The 12,947-nt window shown below is 38.4% G+C and overlaps 1 protein-coding gene and 1 non-coding gene across 2 annotated transcripts; both read left to right on the top strand.

The window, feature by feature from the left end:
• Positions 1–1,349: 1,349 nt before the first annotated feature.
• On the top strand, positions 1,350–12,741 carry cdc37l1 (cell division cycle 37-like 1). Its single transcript, XM_034191605.1, has 7 exons — positions 1,350–1,693; positions 3,345–3,644; positions 4,110–4,203; positions 4,426–4,541; positions 8,018–8,140; positions 8,366–8,527; positions 12,267–12,741. The coding sequence occupies exons 1-7, from the start codon at positions 1,589–1,591 to the stop codon at positions 12,381–12,383; spliced, it is 1,017 nt and encodes a 338-aa protein (XP_034047496.1). The 5' UTR covers positions 1,350–1,588; the 3' UTR covers positions 12,384–12,741.
• trnaq-cug lies at positions 11,663–11,734 on the top strand. Its single transcript has one exon. It is a non-coding gene; the product is annotated as a tRNA-Gln (tRNA).
• Positions 12,742–12,947: the final 206 nt, after the last annotated feature.

The following is a 12,947-nucleotide window of genomic DNA, read 5'->3' as shown; positions in this document are numbered from 1 at the left end:
TTCCACAGTCATTGATGATATGGGGCTGCATGTCAGGTAAAGGCACTGGGGAGATGGCTGTCATTACATCATCAATAAATGCACAAGTTTACGTTGATATTTTGGACACTTTTCTTATCCCATCAATTGAAAGGATGTTTGGGGATGATGAAATCATTTTTCAAGATGATAATGCATCTTGCCATAGAGCAAAAACTGTGAAAACATTCCTTGCAAAAAGACACATACGGTCAATGTCATGGCCTGCAAATAGTCCGGATCTTAATCCAATTGAAAATCTTTGGTGGAAGTTGAAGAAAATGGTCCGTGACAAGGCTCCAACCTGCAAAGCTGATCTGGCAACAGCAATCAGAGAAAGTTGGAGCCAGATTGATGAAGAGTACTGTTTGTCACTCATTAAGTCCATGCCTCAGAGACTGCAAGCTGTTATAAAAGCCAGAGGCGGTGCAACAAAATACTAGTGATGTGTTGGAGCGTTCTTTTGTTTTTCATGATTCCATAATTTTTTCCTCAGAATTGAGTGAGTCCATATTTTTTTCCCTCTGCTTGGTCTAAAAAGTAACCGTTACTGACTGCCACAATTTTTTTTTTCCTGATTTCTTATAGTGTTTCTTAAAGCCAGAAAGTTGCCATTTGAAATGACTTTAGTTTTGTCATGTCTGTGATCTGCTTTTTTTCTACAAAATTAAACAACTGAATGAACATCCTCCGAGGCCGGTGATTCCATAATTTTTGCCAGGGGTTGTATATGAATTAAATTCAGTTGTGCAATTTCAAAGTGCACTACTGCCACCTTTTGGGGGGAGCCTCACACGACTGTTCAAAAGTTGTGTATTCTTTATTATTAACCCCTCCCCCCAATGTTATATATATAAAGATATATATATATATATATATATATATATATATATATATATATATATATATATATATATATATATATATATAAAGAATTAAATTAAATAAATGCATACAATTGTGCAGTTTCAAAGTGGAATACTGCCACCCTCTGGCCAAAGACCAGAAGGTGGCTGTTGATCAGCTGACAGTTGATCAGTATTTGGTTGAGACTGTTGAGCACGTGTTACTAGAATGCCTAACATACAACAGACAAAGAAGAATTCTATTAGACAATGACAAAACAGTTATCACTCGAGGGATTAAGTAATCCGTCTTTTTATACACTTACACCACTATCTTGGAGGCATGTATTTGCATATTTTTTATTATTCAACATAATATAGCACAGTGTAATTTCCCCACCTTTTTTTCCTCCCCCTTCAGACTCCACCCTAACAGTCGGTGGCGGTAATGCGCCGTGTCGATTTGCAGACTGCCAAAAACTCGGTAGAAGAAGAAGTCACATTACAGTTACCTGTCGTTGTTGTTAGTACGTTTTTATTTGTATGAACTGGCCTTTGGGACGTAATATAGCATATTTCAGGATTTGTCTTGTTATTTTTATAAACTTGCAGCGAGAGCAAAGTTAATTTAGACACGCTGTCGGTCGCCTGGTGTTGCGGTGTTAATGTTTCCTCAAACAGAGCGAGAGTTAGCCAGCTAGCTCGTGTGTTGTTGCTTAGCAGTGATGGAGTGGCAGGGAAACGGAGCGTCGCTTTTCCCTGATGTGGAACCCAGAATCGTATCTGCCTCATCGGCTAGCAACGTCAGCGCCGTTTATCCAAACCAGCAGGTAATTAAGTCACGCTAATGGTAATACAAAAGCAGGTTAACTAGTCTGTTTTTGGATCAGTCAAGTGAGTTCATCACATCAGATACTTCTTGCCAAGTTCACTTTTGGAGGAGTAACTGTCGTTTTGTCCTCCGATGTCATAGTATGGCACATCTGTATCAGGAATTGTGTTTTAATCGGGTTTGGTAACTGTACAGTGAAAGCTAATTAAGATAAACTGTGATTTAGGTTATCAGATCACATACTCTGTAATCTGCGCCACATTATTTGGGTAGCTTTTGTTGATGTGGACAAGGAGGATACAGTCATTTACTTATTTTTAGCCTTCTCGCCCCACCCTGCACCAAATGCAAGATGAAGGCTCACAGCCTGCAGCTGACGCACTCTTTGGGCACTTTGCAGAGAGAGACTATCACAGTGCTCTAAAGTTAGATCAGATGCAATTAATTAGTCATGTTACAGAATGACAAAATAATTTGTTAAAGACAAATTTAGGGTCTGAGTTTATAGTCTGCTTTCAAGTCCCTTGATCACAGGTCTGAAATAGATCATAATCAGCGGTCAAGCAGAATTGTCCAGATTCTCCTGATTTAACGAAAGCTGCCTGCAACAGTCATCATTACCCTGCAGGGCAGCGAAGCAGGGTATCAGTCCTGTGTGTGTGAGCAAGATAACTTAAAAAAAAAAACAGTTGGAAGGATTTTCACCAAACTTGGTGGGACTATTACTTGGGCAGACATCTTGAGATAATTAACTTTTGGAGAGGATCCAACAAGGGTCAGCAAAAATATGGTGCGGAAAGTTTATGTTGATCATCAGCAATATATTTGTGATTGATTGGTGTAAGTCATGGCGAAGTAACAAGGAAGTCATTTTTGTTTCAAAAGTGTAGGGTTTGCATCAGCCTTTGATGTCTTTCATTATTAATTCATCTGCTACTTTTTTAAATTTATCATTATGTAGATTGAATGACAAAATACCAAAACAATAGCCTTGAATTTTTTTCTAAACTAAAGCACACATCTTCAACGTATTTTTTTAAATGAAAGTAGTTGAAACCTGCATTGATTCAGTTACTAGTCGAAATCACTTCATCCCAGATTTAGCCCGTTTAAATCCATTTATGCCAGTTTACCATAGGCTAGTTTTAAATTGGTGCACAGTTGGTCAGTATTTGGTTTAAAATCCCCAGAAAAACTTTTAAGTGCTATGCTTTTGGTATCTTAACAGTTTGAATCCTTGTAGAAGCAATTACGCCTACATTAACCAGATTATATTGTTTTAAGACATTTTAATGTTGTTTTAAAGCCATTTGGAAAGCATCTTACAATAAGATGCATAGTTTAAATCAGTTTTGAGCTGTTTAAACTAGAGTACCCTTGGTTTACAACAGTTTGGAATAAGTCAAAACCGGTATTCCAAGTGAATGAGAGAAAATAAACATATTTGAGGTAGGTGTTGTCCACTCAGGAACTGTGATGGGATTATTAAAACTATTTTATATATGAAATGAATAATTCCCTTCCATTTAATAGACTAAGTAATTTAGTCAGTGATGGCAATAACTGTTAGTTTCACCTTTTGTATGAGTCATTTTTGTTTCTTATTTCTGTCTTCCAATCTCTCGGACATTTTTGTCACCTGAAATCAGTTACCATCATCTCACCTTGGTGATAGCGCCATGGCATCACTTTGTCAGAACCAGCAGCGCTGTGTAAAGGCCTCGATTGTGTCTAGCTGGAGGCTGGCAGAGGCCCAGGACCAGTTGTGTGCCCTTGGGGTCCACAGCTCAGAGTCCCTGGAGCAGGAGCGTGCTCGGACGTTGGCCTGTCCCATAGAACTTACACACATTGAGCAGGAGTGGCGACGTAAGGAGAGCATGCTGGGAGGACCGGAACCCAGTCGCAGTCCTGTGCTTGGAACTGTTGGAAGTTGGGATGTTTTTGATAAGGTAATTATGCTGTATATTTGCCGTCTATTTATTTATTTTTGCTGTGTGCAAAACTTTGCTGATTTGACACTCAGTTTCTGTCTGTGCAGTCTCTCTTTTTGGCCAAACCTGCAGGCCAAGGTTATAAAGCAAATGAACCAAATTATACAGGCTTTTAAACGTTTACCAATATCTGTCATCAGAAGGCATTTTGTAGTAGACCTAGTAGTAGAGTGTGCCGTGCTGATGGACAGAAAGCCTATGAAGAGTAAAATGATGAAAACCATCCACAACACTGTGTGGGCAGAAATCTTTTATTATACACTCTGTAACAAAATGATTACCCTGGGAGCTTTCATAGGGTTGTGGATGTTTTTCATCATTTTCCATCTACTGTTAATTGCTGTGTTTCCATCTGACATCTGACATTATTACCTTTCACTTTGTGCTGTGTCTTATTTAATCATTCATTTGTCTCTGTTCCAGAGTATAATCAATATCCATAATCAGGCTGTAGAAACAGATCAAGACAAATGCAAGACTTTTCTCCAACAATATGAGCGAGATCTCAGGCATTTTGGTAAGTCAGACCCTAAATCAGAAATGTTTGAATAAATGTGTTATATTTTGCTTTCAAATGCCAGAAGACCTGGGTATTTCCTTTTATTTTGTGGAAGGGCAGTAATTATTGAATTAAGCATTGTATAATCACGTGACTCATATTTAAGACTTCTGATTTTTTTAAATTTTAGTTACGATACCAATGTGCATTAAATAATATACATACATTTTTTTTAATCAGGTATGTTGCGGAGATGGGATGATAGTCAGCGGTGCCTTTCAGACAAGCCTGAGCTCATCTGTGAAGAATCTGCCAACTACTTAATTCTGTGGTGCATTAAGCTACAGCAAGAAGGGGTAAGGCTTATAAAGGATAAGGCTAGCATTGTTTTTTTTTCCTTTAAGGATAAAACAAAAAAAATTATAGCCCACCCACCTAAACAAAGTTTAAGTAGTGAATATAGTCAAGATCACATCTGTCTGAACATTTGTCACTATATCTCCAAGGTTCCTGGGCCCAAAATAACCAAACTTGGCACAGGGATAGTCCCAGTCAGGAAGGGGGAGGAGGGTGCTTTCACCATAGCAACACTGACCTTATTTGCATATTAATTGCATCACAATATCAGTGAGTGTCAAATTATATTTTGGCTCCTGGAGACTGTATTATTTGAGCTACGCACACAAAATTTTCACACATCCTCCAACTGACCCCAAGGCAAACACTTGGTAACAGATGACCTTAACATTTAGGTTATGAGGTCAACCAGTGCAGAATGTTACCCAGGGGAATTTGCTGGTTCACAGCTTTCTCTTCCTTCATTGTGAAGCAGTACAACTAACATTTGCCAAAAACTGCTAAAGAAATCAATTACTTGGCATTTATTACATTCCCAGTCAGTGAAGCACATCATAGTGATGGAGTAATACAGATAGTTTACGACAGCGTGCCATGAAGGGCCAAGACAGTTCATGTTTTCTTTGTTTTACTGTTGATCTTTTCTGTGCAACTTAAGAAATCCTGATTATCTGTGAAATCACCTGCTGAGATGATCAGTAGCAAGAAACGCCTGCACCATCTGGGCCAGTCATGCCCAGCCCTGGAGTAATAAATAGGCATTGTGGAAGTCAAAATCAAATGTGCCATTGTTTGTAGAGATCTTGAAGGCACCAAAGCAGCTATTTTTATGTTTGAGCCCAGTATATGCAGTAAAACTCACATATAATGGGTTCAAGTTGACCAGCGAATTTTGTCTGTTATAATCTAAAACTGTTATATGTATAAAACGGACAAAATCGGTTAGATGTATGTAACGGATTAGTTACAGTCAGGAGGCACCGAACATCTACAGGGAATCCAAAAACTTCATCTGAAAAAAAAATAAACACCTGCCTTAAATAAGTGTCAAACATTATGTGCATTAAAAAGATTACATTTGGTCGACTCACTCTTTTTTCTAAGTCCGCTGCAGAGTGGTACCTTAAAAACCTAAAGCCTGATTTATGCTTCTCCAGCTCCGTGGCCAATACATGGAATGATGTCGACATGCGTGTTACCCTATAAACTTCAATTTGCCGCAGGAACAGTGGCTTTTTCTTGATTAATTTGTTCCTCAACAAGCTCAATTTCTTTATACAATCATCAACCTCCAAACCAGCGTTATGGTACATACAATTTTGCTTCATGAATTACATGTCATTTGAGTGTCTTTTTCTGAATTTGTGTTTAAAGTATTGAAGTTGGTCAAATTTGCAGACTTTTCTGCCAAATGTATTTGAATCATGATCAAAATGTAATCAGCGTGCACACTGCAAACTGTTAAAATATGAATGGAGAGGAAGGAGTGAAAACATAAAAGTGACAAATCACAGCCTTTGCGGTCTCTGTCATTCAGCAGATGCACGTCACGGGGAGGGTTCGTAGTCAAGCAGAGGTCTCTGATCTGAAGCTCTTTGGTTCGTCACACCCAGGGATATGTGTGAAACGTAACACCACATTACAGTGCAGGCAACAAGTTACACTTTCTTCGAATCGGCGAGTGTTAGTACTGAACTTAATTTCATACTTCTGTTACTGTGCACCTCCAGACTGCTCTGTCCAGTACATGTAAGGTGCGTTTACACATAAGCAAGACGCGTTACGAATGTCATTTTTCTGTCATTCGTGACACATTCCTGACATTCTTAATAGGTTTCTTAATAGTGCGTGTTGGTGCGTGATATTCTTGATATTCGTGGAGCATGTTTTTGCCTGTCAAAAAATCTTCCACAAATGTCACACACCACCCTCATTTCGTCTCACGTCGTGGAGGTCGCAACTGAGCGTATTGATCCGTCTTGATGAGTAGTGATCCTTAATAGAACGTGACAACGTTCGTAGTGGTTCCTGTGATGGTTCTTGGAGCCCAAACTGTCACGCGTTATTACGAAGTGACACGGAAACTGTCAAGTTTTGACACGACTTGTAACGCGGCGTCACATTTCACTGTGCGCCACGACGGATCCGTTTTCTGTCACGTGCGCACAATTAAACTCGGCTCCAAATGTCGGTCCACAGTTCCTGCTGAAGCTCCTCAGTAACTGATGAGCGGGAGAACAAGTCTGAACCAGAGGAGTGAGAGGAGACTCGCATGCAGCCAGACATCTCTGCACCTTCTCCAGTCCAGCGGAGGAAGAAGCGTGTGCACAATTAAACCCTGCTGTACCCCATTCAGTTTGATTGCTGACACTAAGTCGGCTAAAAGTCAAATTTCAGTGCTCTTCAGCGCGCTCCTGCAGGTGTTCCACCTGCTGCATGCGCCTGATGTTTGGGAAAATGGGCGAGACGAGAGCCGCATGAAGCCACACATCTGGCTCTGTCCTCCTCCTCCTCTCTGCGCCACTCCATGGCACAGAGTCCAACTACGCATGCAGTCACAAAGTTCTTCTGAAAAACTGGAGCGATCTGAATTCGGTTGGATGAATATGGGTGTGTGTGTGTTGAGACAATTCACCTCGTTCACAACGTGACAGAACTTAACGATGCGCTGTTACGCGCGATAGCAGCAGTTCCTAAGGACACCTGACGCCTCTGCCCAGAATCATCACATTCATGATCAGCGGCCAAGAATGTATACTTCGTGGCATTCGTGACTTGTCGTTATGTGTTATGGGTTTTTAATGGAAATGCATTGTGATCCGACGGGACCTTTTGTCTGATCTGAGTGAAAATCTGTAATACAAAATCCGGTATATATGGTGTTTATTACATGTTAAACCATACAAAAGCACTGAGACTTTTGCTTTCGTCCGATTAGTGCAAATATCCGGTTTATACAATGACTGTTTAGGCAACTTTTACTGTACATACAATTGGCATACATGGTAACATTAATACTGCCAGCCATTTTGAAATTGTGAGTTCAAGAACATTTTTTTCCTTGTGCCTTTCAGAATGCTGTTAGCTGTTAGCGACTGTTCCCTCCAGTATATTGAAATCAGTCTGAATGCACCTCAACTGGAAACATTTTAACATCACTTCTCACGTTTGAATTGCTTTGGAACACATAAATTTAGTGACTTGAAGTTTTATTTTATTTATTTATTTTTTTTAAATTATTCCAAGAATATTGGCAGTGTCAACACATTTATTTTAGTAGTGTACTGGAACAAAACAAAGAAAACCACCAACAGTTTTTTTTTTTTTTTTTTGTAATTCACTGCTCTGGTTATATATTTTTGGAAAGTGGGTGTCAGTAACATAACATATGCAAATTGTATGTATTTGGCTCAAATATGCAAAATGGAAGTTACACATATTTCGACACAGTCTTTAGTCAGTTTTTGTCTCGTAGAAAGAAGCACTGATGGACCAGGTGGCACACCAAGCTGTAGCCATGCAGTTCATTTTGGAGATGGCCTCCAATTCTCAGCAGGATCCCAGAGGCTGCTTCAGACAGTTTTTCCAAAAAGCCAAAGTAAGAATAAGATGCAATGGAAAACTGTTGAGTCAAAATCTGTCAGAAACGGGGAAAAAAAAATCCCGCTTTAACATCATAATTGTTAGATTTTTTTAAATTCTTTATTTTGAAGATATAATAAATTTGAGTTTTTAAGCTACCCCGTTTTTGTTGTTTTCTTGTATAAAGTGCTCTTTATTTTGAACCTCAAAGCAGTTTTGTGACTTTTCTATTTGTGTCTAGGAAGGACAAGATGCCTATCTACAAGTCTTCCACACAGAGCTTGAAGCCTTCAAACACAGAGTGAAAGAGTACTCAGTTAACCCTAAAAGTGATGCACCTAACGTATCCGAACAGCAGCGCTGCAGGCTCGACACCAAAGACGTCCAGGACTCTCTAACTTCTGTAAGTACTCTTTGTGTCCTTAAAAGAAAGTGCTGCACATCAGATACCAGTTTCTCTCGAAACATCTCCCAATGAAAATGTGTCGTTTTAACCAAGGTCACTTCACTAGTGATACTATATTAGCCAAAAGTTTTAAAAAGATCTCAACCAATGAGCAAAATATGAGACTTTCTGAGTTCAACCTAAGTAATGGTCAAGCATTTTTCTAAAGGTTTAACCTTCATTCTCCTGTTCCCTAATATAACTCTTACACACCTTGGCAGAATAAAAAAACTCTTTAATGGCCATACACCATTCCCAGACCCTCCTCTTTGTTGGATTAAACACAAATATTTCCAGCGGGTGGAATATGAACATTTATTTTATTGCTAAGGGTATGAAGAAGTTTCCCTTTAATTAAAGTACTGTATCTTCCAGAGTATAAGTCGCGCTAGAGTACAAGTTGGCCCTTTTTTCTGTATTATTAGCTCTTTAATTTTTTTTTTTGGAGGGGGGGGGGGCATTGTTGTGCTGTACTTTGTATTGTTTGCATTTATTATTCTGCTATTAGTTTATTTTGTTTAGTGCTTTGATTCTTGCAAAAGTCCTATAAAAATAGTAATTATGATTATTATAATTAATAACAAATGTGTAATTATGTGATATGTAAGTTGCACCGGAGGATAAGTCACAGGACCTTCCAAACTAGATTAAAAAAGTAAATAAATGAATAAAAATGGGACTTATATTCCAAAAAATACAGCATATAGCAAAAATATTCAAAGTCCATAACACTGGTCTAGTTGAAATGCTTCTGAAATAAATGTAGTCAAACTTTACAAATTTTGGGCCACTGAGAATGAAAATGATGTTTGAAATGGTTGATTGGCTGTAGTTTTAAGATATGTTATTACTATGCTACTAAAGGTTACCTTTGATGATGTTTAAAGTGTTACAAAAAACAGGTGAAAATATTATATGAACAGTCAAACATGGAAAGACGTATATGTACAATTTATCATGAAAACTCTATCAACACAATATATAATTATGTAGACTTAAAATGTAAAAACTTAAATATCTTAGGAACGGTAGCCAACCAGTCATTTTTTATTGTCATATTTGAGTTCAGCATGCCAAAATCCATCGTAAATAGCACATTATATTTCTGAAGCAGACAACTTCCTAAAATTTGTAGACCAGTGTAACCTAAGATTAATTTCAGAAAATTTGATGCATTCCTTTGCACTGTGACAGACTGAAAGTGGTCAAATGTTAGTGGTTGTAGCTATGTACAGAATGGATATATTGATATGTTTTTTATATATATATATATATATATATATATATATACGTATATATATACAACCCCTGGCAAAAATTATGGAATCACCGGCCTCGGAGGATGTTCATTCAGTTGTTTAATTTTGTAGAAAAAAAGCAGATCACAGACATGACACAAAACTAAAGTCATTTCAAATGGCAACTTTCTGGCTTTAAGAAACACTATAAGAAATCAGGAAAAAAAAAATTGTGGCAGTCAGTAACGGTTACTTTTTTAGACCAAGCAGAGGGAAAAAAATATGGACTCACTCAATTCTGAGGAAAAAAATTATGGAATCATGAAAAACAAAAGAACGCTCCAACACATCACTAGTATTTTGTTGCACCACCTCTGGCTTTTATAACAGCTTGCAGTCTCTGAGGCATGGACTTAATGAGTGACAAACAGTACTCTTCATCAATCTGGCTCCAACTTTCTCTGATTGCTGTTGCCAGATCAGCTTTGCAGGTTGGAGCCTTGTCATGGACCATTTTCTTCAACTTCCACCAAAGATTTTCAATTGGATTAAGATCCGGACTATTTGCAGGCCATGACATTGACCCTATGTGTCTTTTTGCAAGGGATGTTTTCACAGTTTTTGCTCTATGGCAAGATGCATTATCATCTTGAAAAATGATTTCATCATCCCCAAACATCCTTTCAATTGATGGGATAAGAAAAGTGTCCAAAATATCAACGTAAACTTGTGCATTTATTGATGATGTAATGACAGCCATCTCCCCAGTGTCTTTACCTGAAATGCAGCCCCATATCATCAATGACTGTGGAAATTTACATGTTCTCTTCAGGCACTCATCTTTATAAATCTCATTGGAACGGCACCAAACAAAAGTTCCAGCATCATCACCTTGCCCAATGTAGATTTGAGATTCATCACTGAACATGACTTTCATCCAGTCATCCACAGTCCACGATTGCTTTTCCTTAGCCCATTGTAACTTTGTTTTCTGTTTAGGTGTTAATGGCTTTCGTTTAGCTTTTCTGTATGTAAATCCCATTTTCTTTAGGCGGTTTCTTACAGTTCAGTCACAGACGTCGACTCCAGTTTCCTCCCATTTGTTCCTCATTTGTTTTGTTGTGCATTTTCAATTTTTGAGACATATTGCTTTAAGTTTTCTGTCTTGACGCTTTGATGTCTTCCTTGGTCTACCAGTATGTTTGCCTTTAACAACCTTCGCATGTTGTTTGTATTTGATCCAGAGTTTAGACACAGCTGACTGTGAACAACCAACATCTTTTGCAACATTGCGTGATGATTTACCCTCTTTTAAGAGTTTGATAATCCTCTCCTTTGTTTCAATTGACATCTCTCGTGTTGGAGCCATGATTCATGTCAGTCCACTTGGTGCAACAGCTCTCCAAGGTGTGATCACTCCTTTTTAGATGCAGACTACCGAGCAGATCTGATTTGATGCAGGTGTTAGTTTTGGGGGTGAAAATTTACAGGGTGATTCCATAATTTATTCCTCAGAATTGAGTGAGTCCATATTTTTTTTCCCCTCTGCTTGGTCTAAAAAAGTAACCGTTACTGACTGCCACAATTTTTTTTCTTGATTTCTTATAGTGTTTCTTAAAGCCAGAAAGTTGCCATTTGAAATGACTTTAGTTTTGTGTCATGTCTTTGATCTGCTTTTTTTTTTTCTACAAAATTAAACAACTGAATGAACATCCTCCGAGGCCGGTGATTCCATAATTTTTGCCAGGGGTTGTACATATGCATATATATTGGCAGGGAGGGATTAATAATAATAAAGACTACACAACGTTTGAACAGCACCCCCAATACAAATGGGTCTGTCAGTCTCAAAAGTGGTTCCATGGTGTAATGGTTAGCACTCGGGACTCTGAATCCAGCGATCCGAGTTCAAATCTCGGTGGGACCTGTATCCTTTTGGAAAGGTTGTGACCGAGAGGCCACATAATTTTTGCCAGGGGTTGTATATATATATATATATATATATATATATATATATATATATATATATATATATATATATATATATATAGTGATTTCAGTACTTCTCTCTGTATAGTTGTTACTTGTGCAGCATCTTTCTTCCTAAAATTAAAGGTGCTGTCATTTTCTAAGAACTGACTGCAGAGGTTTCTAAGCATTTAAAGAAAAGTGCATTTTTATTTATTTATTATTTTGCATGTTCCAAGATGAGTTATTTTTCTTCAAAGAAAAAATGTTTTCACAGAATCAACAATTTAGGGGAAGTATTATCACACTTTAGAATGGTCTCAGATTTCAGACAGTTAACTGCAGGAATAGTAGCCTAATCCACCAGGGACTGTTACTAACTGAAGTGTTTTTTTTTTTTTTTATTTGAATGTGTACTGACAGCCTCACCTGTGAGGAGATTTTCTTACTGGACACATTAAGAAAGTTTAAAGCCTCTCTTCATCCACCAGGTGGCAGAATATCCAGTGAAGCGCTGTTTAGAGGTGGGGCTATGGACAAATGCTGGCAGGTGGACAAAAGAAGACACTACAGAAACCGATGATATACGGATGATGGAGACCTCCTAGGGAATGTAGGCTCAGGCCAGCTTTTATTTCCCCTGCTCCATATTTCCTTATAAACTGGAGAGGGATGAGAAGCGTCAGTGCTGCCAAGCAGGAATAAAATAAAGCATGATCAGGCTTGACTGAGATTTTCTTATCAGCTTTTCGGCTGTAAGACACCACCACATCACTGCAACGAAGAATGACACTGTTTCTGTGTTGCTCGTATTATGTTACTGTGGATTGTTGTCGGAGACTTGCTTTCTGCTTTTCAGCTTGTGTTGTTCCATAATTCTGGTATTAGAGGAGCAAATCAAGATGCCATGTGAGGGGAAAACTGTACGTTTTTAAGCATGCTGGTGAATAAGGAAGTCCTGCGGTGTCATCCGCAATGAAAAAAGAAGTCTTTACTGGGATTTTCAAATATGTTCTCGCTATGTAATCAGCATCCTTCCTTGAAAGATGACAGTGCCCGTGACAGATGAGGCAGTTGGATTCAGTGGTATGATTCCTGAATGTGTGTTGTTGACATGAGGCAAACGCATACACACAGTCTTTAAGCGGATTTGTGTTGCCTTTTAGTACAGC

The sequence above is a fragment of the Thalassophryne amazonica genome, chromosome 17, assembly GCF_902500255.1.
Source record: "Thalassophryne amazonica chromosome 17, fThaAma1.1, whole genome shotgun sequence".
Taxonomy (NCBI): Eukaryota; Metazoa; Chordata; class Actinopteri; order Batrachoidiformes; family Batrachoididae; genus Thalassophryne; species Thalassophryne amazonica.
This window is presented reverse-complemented; position numbering and strand designations above follow the sequence as displayed.